At 34.3% G+C, this 20,740-nt stretch overlaps 1 protein-coding gene across 1 annotated transcript in view; it reads right to left on the reverse strand.

Annotated features, from left to right (window-relative positions):
• LOC150108606 (uncharacterized) overlaps positions 1-6,275 on the reverse strand; it is a 271,872-nt gene extending 265,597 nt beyond the window's left edge. Inside the window, exons 1-2 of the mRNA XM_090390490.1 lie at positions 6,257-6,275; positions 5,520-5,623 (exon numbers count right to left, since the gene is read on the reverse strand). Coding sequence (XP_090246616.1) covers positions 5,520-5,623; positions 6,257-6,275 — 123 coding nt within the window. The remainder of the gene's footprint in view (positions 1-5,519; positions 5,624-6,256) is intronic.
• Positions 6,276-20,740: the final 14,465 nt, after the last annotated feature.

Raw genomic sequence — 20,740 nt, forward strand, 5'->3', positions numbered from 1 at the left:
GTTGTTCATTTGTTTCATTATATGATAAGAATTGGGTAATTCGTTGATATCTTTGCCGAAACAGTGTGTGTGTGTGTGTGTGTGTGTGTGTGTGTGTGTGTGTGTGTGTGTGTGTGTGTGTGTGTGTGTGTGTGTGTGTGTGTGTGTGTGTGTGTGCGTGCGTGCGTGCGTGTGCGTGCGTGCGTGCGTGCGAGTGTTCAATATTGGTACATAATGACTAAAAAGATATCCAGCATGCTGAAAATTAAAACGTCTTTTATCACTGCATAATTTAGAATTAGTGCAAGCTCAATTTGAAAGTGCTGGTGTAGAATACAAATTGTGTATATTAGTATATTTGCCTGCATTTTCGTCTTGTTGGAAAACAACCACTGATTGATGAATTTTGTATTCCAAACGCGTCTTCGAAGCTGCAACATATTGATGTCTATCGATTTACGTTGCGTGAGTAATCTCTCACATGGAATGGAGACTGAAAGGTTGAGATGAGTCATGTAGAATGTGGCAGCTGTTTGAAATTATAATCACGGTAATCTGACAGAGTAATAAATTGGACTGCTACATCGCAGGACTAGTAGATTGCTGCATTTTTTTTTACTTAGACCGAAAAAGTACAGAAATGAAAACGAGTAAGTGGCTAATTAACAAAACAATTAATCTGCTAAAAAATTCGACTTTTACAAAATTTAGGGAGAATAGTTATTTGTTTTTGCTCGCGATCTAACAAAATAAAAAACTAAGAAAGTTATTTAATTCATGCAAGCGTGCAATGAAAAATAAAACGTATATGAAAATATCTACAAAAAAAAAAAAAAACTGTGCAGTAGAAGTTTATCCTATATGATAGATTCTGAAGTGGAAAAGAGTGAGTAGTCATTGGTTAATCTAAAATGCATCATGTAAATCTATTTTAAAGTGGTGTGTGTGGACGAACATTTCTGGGTGAGTTTGCAGATCATGCTTCTATTTAGAATAATATAACAGACACTGATTAATAAACAAAAATTTAGGGAGATTTACGCCATGAAAATATCGCTCAAACTAAATTAATCACGAAAAGCAAGTAAAAGAAAGAGTGATAGTGTAATGTACTGAGAATAATGCAGCTGTCATCATCCAATAGGCCATTGCCCTGTTATTGATCACAGGTGTTTTGATATTTGTACTTCATAACACAAACACACACAGAAATCGATTTTTTTTCTTGCAAAAACTGTTACTTATTGTTCAAGTGGACAGTTTTCTACTACATACATGGCAACACGAAGAAATGCACGGCTTATTCAAAGATAAAAAATGACCATCCTCGTGTCTTCACACGAATAAGATATTTTTGCATATGATTTTCTCTGCAATTTTCTGTTCGAGCTATTTTTAAGTCAACTGAGTGTACTTGTCATAACGACCGAAAAAATATTAATTCGTTCAATTTACGTAAACGAAAATGTTTTCGGTTTAACGGGATTTAAAGTCTTTTTCGGAAATGTCACAATGAATCTAAAATTACAATGGAATATTCGGAATCACAGATTTCCACTTTATTTCTGGAAGACCTTTCTTCTCGTCCTCTAGACCAACCACTCCCTGATTTCCACTAGTTTGCTATGATGACAACCGGTTAGCGTATTATTGCCATCCTCCAGCGCTTTGTCCTCGCTGAGTCGTATGTTAAAGGTGTATTGAAGATATATCACATACGGATTACTAATGTAAGTTATACATATGTGAAGTTACAAATTTCTAAATTTCTAAAATGATTTGCAAATATGCCTTTTGTTTTATTAAAATTGCTTTTATAGTATAAATATATTAAATGTATATTGAATAAATTTGGACCATATTATAATATTATAGTATTATAGTATAATATATTGCTCTTGCAAATGTTTGGTTTATATTGAACCATTGCAGTAAATATTTGAGTTGTTTTCTATTACTTAAGCCTATTAAGACTCTTTCTCGTAAAGTTTTTTTTTTTATTTTCCAATAAATAAACTTGTGAACTTGAACTTGTGTTATTATTATTATTATTATTATTATTATTATTATTATTATTATTATTATTAAGAGAGACCTCCAGCGAGTCAGAAACTCATCGAGGGAGGCCACATACTACACACACACACCAGCTATCATACTTATTTTTTAATTCATTCACACTGTTTGCGCCACAACATCCAATGGCAATCCATTCCAATCACGCACTACCCTCTGAGATAAAAATCTAGCCCTTACACCCTTCTTGGCGGCCTTCATTCTCAGCTTCCAAGGATGCCCTCTCGTCCTTTCCCCACCCTCCATAAATTGAAAAATCCTATCAATTGAAATCTTGTATGACCCTTTCAGCAGTTTGTAAGTCTCAATCATATCACACCTCTTTCTCCTGTTTGCTATTGTCTGCAGTCTACAAATTCTCGATCTCTCTTCATAATCAGCATTCCACAATCCTGTTATCATTTTTAACACTTGCCTTTGTACTCTCTCCAATATATCAGAATTACAACGGAATCCAGGAGACCAGACCTCAGCACAATAGTCCAAGTAAGGTCTTATCAAGGCCTTGTAAAGAGGCAAAATAACATCCTTATCTTTACATGTGAACGTTCGTTCCAGCGTTTCAATTATCTTTTGAGTTGTATTTGCAATCTTTGCCGCATGGCCCTAAACTTCAACTTCCTATCTATTACCCATGTGTGTAGAGGCTTAAGTGCTGTGAGGACATCATATTGGGGGGGCTTAATGGATTGTATACAGCACTCAGAAAGGATTAAAACAGAATTTAATACTTCCTATATATTTCGTCTCAGTAAATGAGACATCTTCAGGGATTACAAAAAAAAATAATGTAACATAAAAGCAAATAACAAACAATACTAAGCCCAACCACGTGGGTGACACTAAAGTCCTATCTAGGTGGAGCGTCCTCTAAGGGCGGTTGTAGGTAGCCTGGAATGTAAAGTGGGACATCTGGTGATAAGCGTTTCCCAAATCTTAGGAAGCTTAATGCAACCATATTTGTTGAGATTTGGTTGATTCCTGAGCGCTGCTGCTGATTCTAAGAACAGTCTCTCTCTTTTTTGAATTTCCTGTGGTGGAGCATAGTGGTTTTATTCCATGAGATCCTATGGGTTGTATCCAAGACATGGTCAGCCAGGCCTGACTGACCATAGTCATGTTTGTTCCTATCTATTAACACTCCAAGATCCCTAGCTTCATCAGTTTCTTCTAGCCTAATCCCACCAATATAAGACAACATTGGATATCTAATCACGCCGAAGTGAATGACTTTACATTTACTGACATTGAAGTGACATCCATTTTCCTATGCCCACAATTCCAGCCTATTCAAATCATTCTGCAAAGACTGCATATCAGCAGCATTCCTGATTATCCTCCCTATCTTTGCATCATCAGCAAATAACTGTATGTCGCTTGTCAAATCCTTCCCAATATCATTAATGTACAGATTGAATAACAGTGGACCAAGCACTGATCCTTGTGGTACACCACTGGTTACCTTAAGCCTTGCAGACTCAGATCCCCCGTATACCACTTTTTGATATCTGTCAGTCAGTGTTATTGATGACGCTTTGCTTTCAGGGGTTAATCTTCCAAAGTAGATAATCGCTTAATTATCGGCAAAACCTAAAAGTGCTAATACCCTTCCCCTCAATTGGTCAGGGTTATCAGTGAAATTGGAAACTATTTCAGTCAACTCGTGTAAACTCTCCCTAAATCTTCTGCCACTTCCCCATTTTTATTCATAAAGCCATTGTATTTGTTATTTCATGCAATTTCACTTAATTGCTGCATTGATGTCAATTTAATTTATCCATTTCATTTATCCGACAGAACACATGCAATTTAGACATAATACACTAGCCTTGTAGTATTCGTTGCTTCGGCCGTTAAAACAAAACACTCATCTATTTAGTGTACAGTTAATCGAAAAACGATGCAATGAGAATTGATATATACTAACGCGTTGAATATAGTTGAAAGTAATAGTCGGTCTGACCAATAAATTCGGATTACTTTGTTGTTCGTAACATTTAATTTTGTACAATTCCGATTTTTTTAAAAAAATCTGGAGAATAAAAATAGTCCAAATTAAACTACTGTGGAGATGACTAGACAAATTTTAGTAAAGATTTAAAATACAACTGTACAACTTTTATATGCATATTATAGACAGGCAGACGGAGAAACACGAAACTCATAGTTGCTTCTTTGGTAAACGTTTCACATCAAAGAGGAAAATATCACTACTAGTTCACTTAATTATTGCTGGGAGTTCTTACTATCTACTATTCTCTAAAGATTAAAATCGTGTATTTCTTCACTGGGTGAGAGTATCTGTTCACTTATTCTCTAATATATTTCCGTTCAGCGTTCTCCAATATATTTTGCATTCGAGTTTCAATTTTGCAACCATATGCGAGTTGTTTCTGCAGATAAAACCTTTTACAAATCTTAATATAATTATTAATATCAGGAGAACAGAACTGCTAGAATCATCCGTACGACGAAATTATCAAGAAGTAGTGATTTCACATTGCGCAAAATCGAAATACCGAAGACTCAAATGCACTACCGCATTTTCAGTGCAGCATAATCTTCTTTTTCTTAAAAAACTATAAAATTTATTCCTAATCGAAAAGAAAAAAAAACAGCAACGAATCATCTCAAAAGAGCTATAGACACCAATCACTAGTTATCGTGCTTCTCAAAATAGATCGGCCAGATATCTAATTTTTATGAAACACAACAAACCATGCATTTTTAAGAAACAAAAAATAAACGCATTTTCTTCGCTTCCTGTGGATTTCTTTGCGTTTCCTCCCAATCTGGCGACTCTGTTCATCGACAGCTACTGAGATGAAAATGTACCTGATCTACGATACATGGATAGGATTCTATTTCAGTAAAGACCACACACACACACACACACACACACACACACACACACACACACACACACACACACACACACACACACACAATCTTACTTTTCAGTACCTAAATTCTATATGTATCGGATATTTTTTTAATTATGGTCAAAACAATTAAGGCTATAAGAGGAATAGATTATCATGTGTGTTAATTGCGGCTATTCTTCTGGCTAGTTTGTTTGTTTTGCAGGAAGAAAAACCTGATTTTCCGGTAGGAACAACGTTGTTACTTCTATATCAGACAGACTCTGTGTCTAAACATATTTCTTCATTGTTAGATGCATTCATAACAATTGCAAGTAAAAAAATGGACAAAATCTGACACTAGCTGAATGTCTTCCGAAATAGCATTCTTTCTTTTCCCATGTATTATCGTGAATTTGTTTAGAATCTTCCTATACACTCAAATTCATATCGATCGAAAAGCACACCGAATTTTCATTCTGTCTGTTTTGTAACTGGCAAATATAACATTATTAGAGATAAATAAAATATAAAAGCGAATAATACGTTAAGTGAAGTCAATATTTACACAAAGTGGAAAAAATAATTAAAAAAAAAACTTACGTGACTCTTAGCGTTGATGTCCACTTTCCCTTCCAGTAGTCGTTTGACCAGGGCCACATCATTTTTGATAGTTGCTTCGTGTAGTAGAAGTTCTCTTCTAATACCTGTAAAAAAAAAAAAAAAAGCCAACACATCGATTAATGCAATGTACACACTTCAGCAGCTTCTGAAAACGAAATACGTTTCTAATACACTTAAGCTGTCGCTGTCTGCAAGGAGATTATTATAATAATTATATGGCATGGTCAATGCAGTAGATTGGTGGAGATCTGCCAAACTGCGCCTCTCCTTTTTACAATCGCCCCTGCTTGTTCGAAGAGCTCAAGCGAATAAAGGAATTTAATGCCACGTCTAGACCTAATAAAATCATCTGTACTTGTCACTGATGCATGATCACAACTTAGAAACAGTCGTTAGAGTTGTAACGAAAACCTAAAACGGAGCGAAGAAAGACACAAAACTCATATTTTTTGATGCAGACTACCTATTAAAGAAGAGAAACACGCCCTAGTCATTTTATCTTTTGTAAATTTAAAACTTTCGCGATAAAAAATGTTAATGCTTCTCCAAACGCGTGTTAATATATAAAAAGTTGAAGTTTCTTCTCCATGGGGGCAGTCTAAAATGACACATGTTACCTTGTTGGTAAGATCCGGGTTCGAATTATTGTGTCATCATACGAAGCAATTCTTTTTACGCCTTTTCAACAAACGCTGAATTAAAAGTCTCGTGCAGACCTACTGGTTTCTTTTTCATCTCACGAAAATCGACTATGCCTCCTACAAACAGATAAACTGAATAGAGTACAAGTGACCGACACAACTCAGAATAGCCTTAGTTCTTGTATGTAAGTCACAGAAGCAAATATTAATAATCTGAGTAATTTATATTTCGTTTTTTTTTTTTTTTTTGGATTATGATCTTTTTTTTTTAAATATAGAATATGAAAATTTTAAAACCGATCCATCGAGGACAAAACACAAATGCAAATTACAGCAAGCAAGAGAAATGAAAAATGGGACGAAATAATCGCATAAAAATGCACAGAAAACGGAAATAACATTATAAGTAGCAGTGGCCACTGTGGCCGTACTTTATTGAATAATTAAAGTATCTAGTTACATGATCCATGTTTTTTTTGTTTTTTTTAGATAGGATTTCCTGACTGTTTACCACTTACCCACACATAGCACTAATGTGCAATAAGGTCACAATCTATCGTAGGCAGGATTATCATAAAAAGAGCTTACGAAGTTTGAATGAATTTTGTTTTTCCTGCCAAAACAAATAGTTTGCGTTTATCAATAGAGCGGTAACCAATACTGTAAAAAAAAAAAAAAAACGAGAGAAGGATAATTGCTTAGAAAACCATCACAGACCAACTCGTGAAATCTGGTTTCACGAGTTGGTCTATGATGAAGCCTTGGTTTTCATAGTTAAGCTGGCTGCGGCTTTAACCATAAACTGACGTCAAATATCTGCCGTTCTTGGACTGTATCAATGGGAATAACTTTTTTAAAGTTGAGAAGAAAGATGTAAATTACTGATATTTTTCTTGAATAACAGTTGGATAAGCGTAGGTGATACTGAAGAAATTAAGTTATTTCCAAGAATAGAGTAGAAGGATGAAGAAAATCTAGTTTGCCGAGTTTTATATTTGACTGTTGACAGGTGGTGACCGGATGAACCCATATTTCAGAAGTTCTGAGGAATGTGGAGCGTCTTCATGGAAGCCTATAGGAAAATCGTATTGCATAACACCAGACTGAATCTGCGATAGAGAATGGAGTAGTCAATAATGATTGGCGACATACAAAAATATACACTCTCTGTATATGACCCAACTAACTCATTTTCAGCTGAAATGCCCTACAAATATCCTCGTGTGCTAGGCCGAACTCGAATCCAAATCTTTCCAATTTAATAACAAATGTAGAGTTCAGTTGAAATTGTGTAGTTTATTATGAATTTACAGTCTTTTCGATAAAATGTAAAAAGTAAAAAAAAAAAAGTACTCATTCAATCAAAAACAAGGAAGTGAACAAATTTTTTAATAAAAGAAACATTTTACAAATAAAACAAAGCGTACCACTCTAAACAGGGTCTGCTTTATACTGGTAGACCACACTCTTAAAGTTGTATAAAAACACAGTCTAGACAACAAAAGACAGAGAGTTTTTGTATACTATAATAATATGAACATCCCGCTTCGTACCGGCCCCCCCAGAAGCAATTTTTCAGTATATGACCAATGAACAGCATCGAAAAAGCAGGATATCAATGCACAGCATCGAAAAAGCGTAATAGTGATTTTCATCAAGTCTTATCTTTATCTGTATGGAACCCGCATGGGAAGCATCTCAAAATACATCAACGGCTTTAGTGGAAATACAATGCTGAAATAGGTTCTAGCATGGAAAACGCAGGGGGAAAATACAACAGTTATATATATATATACTCTTCGTGTTGAATATAAACTTTCATAATAATGTCACCATTTTCATCTTCACAAATGCGCGGCACTAATTTTCGATGATAATAACATATAAATTGCATATTGCATATAACGTACAATAAGCTAAGAACATGATTTATTTTAAAATAAGAACATTACAAATTACAAAAACGCATGCATATAGATCTAATTTACAAACTTGGAGATATGAAGCCATTTGTTTTCAAATGTGCTATTCATGCGACATAATGCTTGGGGGGGGGGGGGATGAAATCTTAATAAGCTGCAACGCGCTGCAAAATAATGGGATTTCATGCTGTTTTTATTATTGAGATGTGTGCTTCGAATCTGTGACTCGGTGAATGCTTTATTAGGAGCTGGTTAATATTAAATCAGCAATTCTGAGTGGAAAGCAACAACTCATTGGAATTCTGTTCTGGAATATCTGAATCAGAGCAATTAAAGAATGGGGGGAAAATTATAACTAAGGTGTGTACTCTCACTAGAACGCTATGACAACCATAAATTTGCAACTGAATAAATCAACCTGTAGCATAGTAATGAAAAGCAAACTACTTGGCAAAAAGCAAACTACTTACAGCTTTTGACATACTTGGGTACACCAAAGAGATTTATTATGTGTATCATGATTATCCCTGGGGAAGGAATCGAGCTCTGAAAGAACTATCGCATTTGAAAGATTTAGGATGATCTATCTATTTAAAGAATAAGAAGAAGTAGTTTACTTTCACTCGACGTTTTGCGACGGTATCACAGACTTTACCGTTAGTATACGCTAATATTTCTATCCATTTTGTGCGAGTTGATAATGAACTTCTTGCTAAGTAGAGAGAGGTTTTCAAAGACATCTTATCACAACCCCTCTTTCAAACTCCATCAGTTCCCTTCTCGCAGCCATTTCATCCAGACACAGTTGCTGTGACTTGGGAGCCTCACATTCCTCGAATTTATACCATCAACAAACACGTGACTCGTTACATGGCACGATGGACGTTGCCCATAGTGGTGTCAGTTGACTTCTTTCCAAGCAGTGCACATACATACAAATATAATATAATATGCAAGTGCAACCCATACAAATGCATAAAACAAAACTTTCTACTGATTTCTTCATAAGACACTCATTTCCTATATTTCAATTCCTACATCAGAGATTGCTAATAAAGTTGAAAGCACCACATATGTTCTTGACAAATGGGTTTCGTGCATGATTGTCCCATTTACCAATACAGTACTCGGAAGATAAATTTGTTAAGTTATAAATTAATAACTTTAACAATTTTAGTTGACTGTTAATATTGTTTCGGTGTGCTCTTGAATTTATCTAAGCTAATAACTTTCACCATTTCACGAAGTTTTACTAGCGGTGGAATGCTGTTGATTTTCTTGAGTGAAAAATTGAAGAATTTTGAGTATTCATGCATCACAATATTCTCTCCCATTCATTCATCTATAGTGCAGACAAATAGTCATATTAGAAAGCAAATGAATAAGTTAAATTCATATAATGGTATATTTCGCGAAAAGTTCTTCGTTTCACATACTTTGAAGGTCAATTAGAATGCTTGGCGTCATGCCAAAACTGTAAATACACATTTTCTGCTGACACTAAGTTCCAGTATTGTACTTAAAATTAAGAGTCGTATATATTGCGTAAGGATTATTAATGTAATAACCAAATAAATTCAGAAAATAATGGCACATATTACTTTCACTCACTGGCTCCTTTTAGGTCGCAGTTATAATATCTAGGAAGGTGAGTAATACATAGGAAAATGTTCTACTTATTGGCATAAAAAATTAGAGGTCATTAGGAAAGTACCTCGCATAAGACTAATTATAACAATGGAAAATAGAAATGAAAATAATCATAAATTTCATTTTTTTTTAGAAATAAAACTTCTTTTATTTACGAAGATACTTCCTACCCATCGCCGTTTAGGGAAATCTCTCTTTTTCTCCAAAACGAGAATAGAAAGATACGAATGAATAAACTAATTATTGACAATTATAAAGGAATTGTACTTTTTTTCCCTGCCTTGAGATCTTTTTTCTTTTATCAGTATAAAACTTGAATGAATTATTTCTTGCAATTGGTATTGCTTTAAGTTGCTATTCTTGTAATGCATATCATTGATTTTAAGAATTTTTTCATCAATTCAACAATAATTGCTCCTTAAAACCGCCATATGTTGTAATAATAAAATAAAGGAAATTAATATAAGATGTTGGCCGTTCCATACAAGACAACTATCAAGTTATTTTGGGGTTTCCGAATGAGAAAGCAACTTTCTCTTCCCCTTCTCAAAAAGGAAGAATTTTTTCTCTTTGTCAGGAAACTTCCATGGCTCTGTCGGAAACGATGACACCCTTTGGAAACACCTTCGTTCAAATCTTGTCTGGAAAGTGAAGAATTTTTACAACTGAAGTAGTTAGCCAATGTCATACAGAAGTGGTAGGGTTTTTGCATCTCTCAAAACAGTCAAACTGGCTATAAGAGCGATTAACAAACATAATATAATACATTGGTCTCACAGACAGCTGCTTCAGCCGTAATTCAAAAGAATAACACTGCCTTAAGTTGGAGATGAATTTCATTGTCCGGTGTGAGACCGCCACCCTGCATAATGGAAGCCTGAAGTAGCTAAATAAACATTTTCATGTTTATTCTGTTGAGTAGGGCTCTGGATTGCTATAAAACATACTCATATAAAATTTATAAAAAATAACAATTAATTAAAAATCAATTGTGAAGTTTAGCCCATACACGGATCACGGTACTGATGTACTATAGACTCACAACTTTTCGTGGGTAAACGCCAAATTAAAAAAAAAAAATTTCACTTTTCCACCAGCAAGATATGTTTCATCCATCCTCAGGTAATGGGTGCAGAGAAAAATCGTTTTTGAACTTAATGCCTAACTTTTTTCTGATAGATTATGTCATATGGCATTTAGGGTAATAATAGATGTTCAATATTAGGATTACATAAGTTCTTTTTAGACAATAAATTCTTGGAGTTATAAACAGAGAGCACGAATACTTATTAACAAATAATGAAGAACATTTTTAAAAGATATTTAAATAATAATAATAAAAGAAAGGGCGCCTGTAAATCAGAAAACTACGAGGAAAAAAAAGTAATGAGGAAATACGTATCCGTTATCCAACGTGAGGTACGAACACAAATGGCGTCAGTTGAAAGACCACGCAAACTGCAAACGATGTGGAATCACAAATTACAAATTTGGCGTAGAAAAGAATGGGATATATTGTTGATAAACCAAAATGAAAACTACAGTCAATCGACTAGAAATCATAAAAGAAATCGAAAATAAGTGACAATATATTCAACTAATGCATAGAAATATTTTGAAGAAATGTAGGAATAGAAAGGGAATCGACACCAAGACTAAAACTGATGTTATATTCTCACCACAGATACTTCATCGAAGGTGCTTCAAAATATTCCCAGAGCTTATTTTGGCTGCAAATGCTATTTCGTTGAATAACACATCTGGAGTACTACAGCACCTTAAAAGCTAACCTCCATATGATATATACACAACTCATACACCGTAAAATATAAACCTTCTCCCTAGATATTAGTGTAAGTGTATGTCTGTGAGTGATAGTAGAAAGAAGAAAGACCAGCATAAAACTCTTCTGCAAAAGGAGAGGAACTCAATATCGTTCTTTATTTCTGCATATATCACTCACGACATAAAATCTCCTCAGAACAGCCGCTGCACATTTTATCCGGCCCTTGATGGACAAATAGTCAATGCCTTTCGTTTGTTACCGATAGGCTGCAGGTTTCATTTTGATAGTTGAATAGATGTTCCTAAATCTCTTTCCAGTTAAGTTGATAGTTTGAATAGCTTTTAAGGTGGTTAATATAGCCTACCATCTGTGTAGTAGATGATATGCATTACCTGATGCTACACGATCATCTTGCTTATTGAAGGTCTGAATTATAACAAAACCATTTTCAACTTCCAAATCTAAGTTCCATCTTATCTAATCCTCAACTTATTACTCATTCTGTTGGCCGGACTGTTTGGAATTAAGCCAAAGATAATTAAGTCTAGGCAACCAGTGTATTATACCTATTAATTGCGGCTATTCTTTTGGCCTATTTGACTGGTTTGAAAACGACTAGCTCACATGCAGTTGAAAATTGTTTATAAAAGTTTGCATTCCAGATGGAGATCGAACTCAGGTTTTTTTCATCGTCATTACCAACTGAGCTACAGAGGCGTACCTATCATACTCGTATTCAATTCATTGTTTCAGCCTTTCATTAACTGTTCATGATAAAAACTTAAAATAAGTGAAACAAGCAGTATACTAGCTGAAATGCCGGTTCCACAGAAAATAGTATATCAGCAGTTACATCTGTTTGAACACATGCAACAAAATTACTTATCACAGTGCATCAAATGATAAAAACTTCAAGGTTTGTGAAATGAAAACGATGAATCCACAGAACAGCTTTTTGGGGTGCATGTATCAGCATATAGGAAAAAAGGGAACCCGGTTATCTTCAAGTAAAAAGTAGAACGAAGGTAAGAAAGAATTTGAAATAAATAAATATGATTCTGATAACATAAAGGTGTCAAAAAAGACATCTTTTATATGTAAATTTCAGACGAATAATCTCCTATATATTTATACAAGATGAGGCGTAAATTTTATCTTGTTGGTGGTGGTGGGGAAGGGGAAGGTTCTAAGTAATCTAAGAATTTACAAGTGGAGATGAAAGTCTTATCTTCAGGAAGAAAGGGAAAAATGTGAACAACGTGTTTTTTTAAGATAACTACCAAGGATATAAAACCTATGTTGCAGTAGTGCTAGAGTGGACTGACGATTTTTTCCCTATTTTGATTACTTTTATATGATTTTTTTTGCAGTGTTTACACCTTCCGAAATTCCTGCAATATAAACTAACCACGGAATTTTTAAAATCGATTTCAGGCCTCCAATAAGCGGGAAGATGAAATTCACCCTTATCTAAAGACAATCACTTATATCTATGGCCACATCGTGATTCGAACACACGCAGCCTGCTGGTTGGGGAGCTGATGCTCTTAACTATTCCGTCAGCATAGGAATGTTTGTATGTACGAACAATATTTATTAATTTTATAAATTTCATTCTATAAAAATATAACTCGAAAGCTTAAAATGCTCATATCATTGTTCTTTTCTTTCCAATAATTCTTGCTTGGTATGCCATGGCATGGTATGCATACCATGCCATGCAAGCTTTCGAAATCAGATCGATCTGACGGATTTAGGATGGTTAATCCACATTCCTATCCTATATCTTGCGTTTGTTCTAGTCAGTAGGCCTATTTTGCAAGATGAAAAACCTGAGTTTCTAGGAGAAAAAATCCTTCTACCTCCAAATGAGACCAGCTTATTGACCTTCAGATGGAAAGCCTTGTTTTTCGCGTTTTAAAGGGAATTCGAACCTAGGTCTTTCCAACCAAAAGGGAATCGTCGAAAAAAAAATTAACTACAGAAGCTCTCATATTCATATACACATGTATATGAATATGAGGTTTATACACACACACACAGTATATAAATTTGGAAATCTGCGAAAAATTTATAAAATTTCTTAACTTTTTGATCAACTCAAGAACTTGATTAGTGCTAAAAAATTTAGAAAACCATTTGCTCTAGATTTAAAAAAATTCACCTACATATGTTAGAAGTTTATAATGATATGATTGTAAAGAATACTAATGGATTTCATTTTTCTTAATTCTATATTTTATTAAATATTTGAACAACACTGCTTAAGAATCTGAAACAGTTTATTGTCGAGATATATACAAAATAAACAATAAAACAAGGATGCATGAGCGTCGTTGTTTTGTGTTTTTTCGAAGCTTGTCGAATTCTCTTGATATCATTTATTTGTAAATCTCAGTGGGGGGTGGTAAAATGTAGAGTTTAAGGAAAACGATTTTTCTATACATTTGTGAAATGTCGAATAAAAATACATCTATAAATAATATTTTCAGAATATGACCGTGCCTAAGCATAACACAGCATACTGAGAATTAAGATTTATTCATTATTTATATTGCACAAATCATTTTGTTGCAAGGAATAAACCATCGACAAGCTGATATTTTAAAATGTGGGTATCAGTGATACGAAACTAACTCAAATGTGTTTAGTCTTTTTTATTCTCACTTATTATTGATTTAAAATGAAATGTACAGTTTTTATTTTTATAGCCTAGATAAAATGTAATTCCTGAAACCAGCAAGATTATGCTCTTGTGAAGTTAATGTATTCAGAACATCAGGAAATAATTTCGCATTTATATGGATTTTGATATGGAAATTTATTCATTCATGATAAAAGTGCAGTTAGGAAAACGAAAAATGTGTTTACCAAGTGACCAAACGCCAAACGATTTGTGTTCAAATTAACCATGGCGAAATAAACGCTTTTGGCAATACACAGATAACTTCAGAATATTTGCAATTACTTTCAGGGTGTGTGTGTGTGTGTGTGTGTGTGTGAGAGAGAGAGAGAGAGAGAGAGAGAGAGAGAGAGGGTGAGTAATTTCAATGCCATTATAATGATACTCTGTTACACAGCTTGTCACATTCGTGACAATGTGTAATGGAATATCATCATAGAGGTAGAGTTTTCTAGAACATACTCAGATACATTTAAGAAAGGTGATCTGGATTAATGTATTAATACTTACGAAATGACACTATGATTAATGCTATGGGTAAACTTAATATAAAATACATGATCGGTTTCACATTATCCTTATTATTATAACGATAACATAAAGTTCACCGTCCACCAAAAAACTGTTGTTGGGATTATGGCCGAAGCATCTAAAAGAAGCCAGCGTATTATATCAGTTGACTGCGTGTTTTCTTCTAACCGGTTTGCGTATTTTATGGCACGAAAAACCCGAGTTTTCGAAAGAGAGGAACCTCCCACACTACCCTATAAGACCGGTTAACTCAATTCCGGTTGACAAGCCCTAATGAAGATTCTTCTCGTCCTAGAAGGGAATTCGAATCTAGGTCTTTCCAACCAAAAGGCATTGCCAATTCCACCAATACATTACATAATCCACTGTCTATACACTATGCCGTCTACCGCCTATTAGTATTTTTGTCTGTTAACAGTGTGTGTTCGCTGGGTAATTTTCTTGTATACCGGACAGAAAAACCCGAGTTTCCGGAAACAGAAACCCTACTACCTCCGTATAAATAAATAAATTCCGTGTGATGATACAGCGTTCCCTTTTTACGGGAGTTCACGATACCATCTAGTCCCCCCAAATTTTATCCGGGCTCAGGAACCGGCATAGGCTGACGAATCAGACCTATGGCTGAGTCAGTATTCCTGACTGTAATCCGTGTGTGTGTGTCCTCGGATCGGTTTGCCTGCTTGCGGGATGAAAAACACCAGATAAACTGGCGAAAAAAAACCTGCTGTCCACGCCCAAGACCGGCTTGGTTATGGCTGAGGAAGATCCTTGAGCTCCTCACGTCGTTGACGGGAATCAAACCTAGGACACTCCTTCCTAGGCATATGGTTGCGAAGCGCAAAGCCACTAGGCTAACCGCGCGGACTACCTCCGTATGAAATCGGCTAACTCGCCTTTAACTGAAAAAGCTCTCCTCTTCGCCCCCCCTTCCTCCCAAATTCTTCTAGTTATGACGAGATTCAAAACTAGGCCTTTTCTAATCAAAGAGTACACTGCCTGATCGATTTATCCAGCTGCGCTACAAAACGCCCAGTTTGGGAAAATTAAGTTGTTTAGGATACGTTGTGAATTGTTTGAAAATATTTTAATGGTTTATTAACATCAGGACAAAATTCTAACTCACTGTGTCTTTTTTTGAAAAGTATTTTACATCTGAAATAGCAGCGAATTTAATACTAAAACAGGCTAATCACCATAAATATTTAAGTTTAAATTTAATTCATCAAGTTTATCTTACAGAAGAAACAGTTTGACGCAATAATCATTATGATTAAATGCATTTTATACCGCTACATAGACATTAAAAATTATCAGATCTTTGAAATATTTTGAATTTCAAAGGACATATGTCTACTTATATCTATACAAAGTTTTGTTTAATGGTGATGAAAATGATGCCACGCACGACACTTTCACCGTGTTTACCTATACTCGTATAATATACTCTGTCTAAGAACTGAGAAATGATAACGCAACTTATAATTTACTCATAATCTACATAATCCACGGTTTTGAATAATTTAAAGCATCTTCAAAAAATATGTATTTAAAACAATGGAATATACCTTTACGTTTATATTGACAATTGCATAATAACCAACATCTGAGAAGGGGGAAAGAGTAATAATATGTTTAAGCCAACTAGAAAGATATGATTTGCTGCTACTGTAACATATCATGGATTCATAGGTTTAGCACCACGAAAAAAACGTTAATAAAATATTATGTTCGCAGGCTTAGAAATTCAGGTTAGTTCTTCGAAGTACCTAGCCACGTTTTAATCTTCTGCATGTTAGCAAATGAAGAGCGAACTATTGCATACTGCTTCTTATCAACGAAGGACATGTGAATGAGTAGTGGTCGAGAATTCTCTGTGTTTGGAGAAATTAATGAATCAACATAATTGCGTTTGTCAAAATTTAATGTGTTGCCGAGTGTTTGGCAGTGAGTAAACGTATCATCTGCAAGCTGTTGTTAACATTCATGAAAACTTCAATTACGGTTATTGTTGGCTTTTCCATTTTATTTATATTTCCCCCGTCATTTTATAATGAGCTATACGCTAATAGCTTTCTAATAGTTCTAATGTTTGAGGACCTCCATGTAACAGCATGAGTACCCTCGACATGATTAATAACAGTAACAGGTTTGCGTCAATTTCAAATCCCAACATCAATAATATAAGTACGCACCGCTAAATGGAAGTAAATTATAATACGGAAATATACTTGGAGTTGTTTAAGTCAGCATCTGTTCAGTTAGATAAGATTCCATATCGGTATAGTTGTGCTCTTCAAAATCTGTTCTAGAACAAATGCTTCTCTCATTATTATTATTATTATTTACGTTCAGAAAAAACATTCTCGTCATCACTCCTCCATGTTAGGCATGCTACCTTCACGACCAATATATTCTCCTCTTTGAAACCCAATTAATTCTCTAATATGAAGGCTAATACTATCTAAATAATCTGCGATATATTATAGTCGGTTTTGCTGTGTTGCCGGTGAAAAAGTCTAGTTTTTGGGAGAGAAAGCCCTGCCATGACGTCCTTGTATATGAGACCAGTTGGCGCACCTTCAAATGAAAAGAACAGAAGAAAAAGAATTCTTTAAAGATTCTTTGCGTTCTATGGGGGGGGGGGGGGGTTCGAATCCACGTCTTTCCAATTAGAGATCATCTTCTTTACCGACTGAGCTATGGAAACTCTTGAAAAAACAATGTTCTGAACATAATAATAAAGAAACTTAACTCAAAATCTCGCTGTTATCAATAATTTGTCGGTAATAATGATAAACAGAAAATATCCTTACTGAGATCACTTCATCATGCAGAAAGCGTCGCGGCAGGTAGGAGGAGAGATTAAGACTTAAAATAGAATTTCAGGCCAATGAAAAGTCATACAGAAATTATGGAGTTCATTGCATGCGACACTGTTATAATGGCAAAGAAGACAGCACTATTATGAATAGGGAAATAAGTTCCATTGGACAGGTGTTCAATACTTATGATATGAATTACCAGACGACAGCTAGTAATTCATATCACAAAAGGTCGAGAGTATTGAGTAAGCTGTGGACGGATGAATGTTTAGTAAAACTGCAATACATTCTATGATATTAGTAATGTCTTTGGAGTTCTTTGATCTTTCATTAGCTACCTGCACGTAAATTCCAAACGATGGATCTCAACCCATCTTGTTGCTCATCACTAGTGGTAAAATCAACATAAGTGGTGTCTTTACTTTCTAACCAGCAGACTATGGGTTTTTAAATCCCTTTGGGCCATGAATGTTTGTGAATGTCGTAAAATGATTGATGATTCCATCATTCCGAAGGAGACCACCACTTTGCTTAATCGACGCCTGAAGGTGGGAAAAGTACCATGTCTGGTTTGAAGAGCGGGCTTTCCGGATTATCTGTCCCTCACCGTCCGGAGTCACATAAGAGTTATATAATCCGTTAGCTGTTATTCACATAAAAAAGTTAAGAAGGATATAATACTGGAATGGTCGTTAAAGATACGAGAGTTTATTGTTTAAAAAAAAGCATGAACATTTTCATACGTTTTTCAAACACATGAATAATTTGAGCTATTAGACTTGAAAAGCAGTTGCGAAAAAGTGCGAAGTATACGCATACGCATAAGCTTTAGCAACGTTCATCTTGGTATGACGTTTATTAAAAGACTGTCGACGACGAGTGAGACCTTTTTATTAGTGCTTTGATTAAGCATCCAACTTAATAAACGCGACAGTACGTAATCTTCATTACCGTAAGAGTTGCGTTAGTAAAGATTATGCAACTCCCGACTACTTGTTGAAGCTTCTTTTAAAGTTTAATAGCACAAATTTAAGATTGCCTATTGGGTAATAATCTACGAATAATTTTATTCTTCCTTGCATCAGTTTTAAAGCCAAATGAATTTTCATGTAATTAGAAGTTCGAAATGCTTGTTTAGAGAATTAATGGAAGTTTCCGGAAGGAAGTTTGCCATTGTCTTTTTTTAAAGAGATTGGTCAATTTCTTGGAGTTCTTGAGAAATGAGAAAAACGACGTAAAAATATTTAGATCTTTAAGAGCAATATGTAACTACTCCCGCATTGCAGTACTTGGAGGACACTAAATTGACGATGCCACATTTACAGAACAAGAGCAGTGAACCACCGAAATGTTCCAAGTTCAGACTTAAAAGTTAGAAGTGTATCTAATCTTATCACAAAACGATGAGGACGAAAAATTCGATGTTGAGAAATTTGAATTAGCTGAGTCTCATTATTTAAATGAAAATATTCAAAATGTTAACGATGTAATTAAGTATTTTAAGAATTCAACTGTATGCAATAGTCTTTTGCAAAATAAAATTAAAAAAGTGAGTTGGGACATATGGTGGAATTAGTTATGATTGGTAAAACCCATTGAAACTCGCTGCTTGATATGGTTTTAACATTTTAAAGACTATTTAAGTTTACTGAAGAGGTTCTTAAAGATATTGATCAAATATTTCAACATTCACTTATTCCATTACTTAAATTAAGGGGATATTAAATCCCACATAGTTTTAAAACCGAATAAGAAACTCAAAGATTGGAATCAGAGAGTTTCTTGCCGAATATAGTAAACTATCAAGTATAAAGAACTATTAAGTATAAAGTTAAAGTATAAAGTTAAAGTTAAACTATTAAGTATATAGAGCTTATTAGCTCTTTATACTTAAGTAAAAATTCACTTATTCCATAATTTGAATAATTCAATAAAGATGATTAATTTGATTGTCCCATCACTTTAGTAGATAAGATGCAACTATTTGTTTAGCAAATGTGACAGTTAACTTCCTGTTAACAAACTTGAGATAGAAGCTCAAGGTGACTTAGGCCGAGAAGTGTTACTTAAAATGGAAACTCGCATAAAAGAGCGCAGAAATATCGACTTAGAAGATCATTTCGATTTCCTACAAACACTAATGTACTACGAAAACGTATATACATTTTGCAAAAATGAAGAGACTTATTTTTCTGTCATAGTACTGAATACAATGAAAAACAGGAAAATTCTAATGAAAATGTTGTTGAAGTAGATGAAAGAAAAACGTTAGCGATGGAAGAGGAAGAATTGAAGCTAATTTTAGAGGATGCGAAAAAAATGCTTTAGTGTTGCCACTCTCGGAGATAAATGTTGTAAATTAAAAAAAATCGAATATTTCGAAAGAAAACGTAGATTTTAACCCTCTTTTTATTCACTTTAGGTCTGTAGATAAACAAGTTATAAGAATTTGCTACATACTGTTACAGGTATCAGGAGACCTGCCCTCATTTTTGTGAAATATATCTCAAGGTAATCCCTTAGGTGTTCTTCTTAGCCTGAGTTTCCTCAATAGTTCTGAATGATAACTCAATTTTATCTTATAGAAATACAAAGATCGGTTTGAAAAATTCGGCTGATTTTTTTCCTGTAAAAGATTGATATCTCAGTTTATCTTCTGGTATGTTTTCATATGGCAAAACTTGAGAAATAATACCACATCATTATTGTTCTGATTACACATTTATTTATGTGAAATCGGGTAATTGCAGTGGGTAGATACTGAACTGAATGCAAATAACTGCACGTGCTAAACTTCGAAAATCACCAAACCAATGTTATAATGTTATGAAAATGGCATACAGAAATATAATTCCATTCTGCTTACCTCTTTTGGATCGTTTTGATATATCTGTGGAGGTTGGAAACGCCTAGAAGATGATACCAAGATATCTTTCTCGTCTAATTTGGGAAATTTGGGAAAATAGTATAATGATTAACATACAGCAAAGCATTCATAATTGATGTTTCATATCAATTTCTATAAATTGATATGGGTTGTGATGATGACGTATAAGTTATGTTCGATATTTCAATGATATTAAGTTTTTAAGTGTATTAGTTGAAATATATTTTAAAAATTACTATTATAATTAGCATATAGTTGGCCGTTCTACAATCTTG

Source organism: Typopeltis vanoorti, chromosome 3, assembly GCF_054136105.1.
Source record: "Typopeltis vanoorti isolate ZY-2024b chromosome 3, IOZ_Tvanoo_1.0, whole genome shotgun sequence".
In the NCBI taxonomy this organism is placed as follows: domain Eukaryota; kingdom Metazoa; phylum Arthropoda; class Arachnida; order Uropygi; family Thelyphonidae; genus Typopeltis; species Typopeltis vanoorti.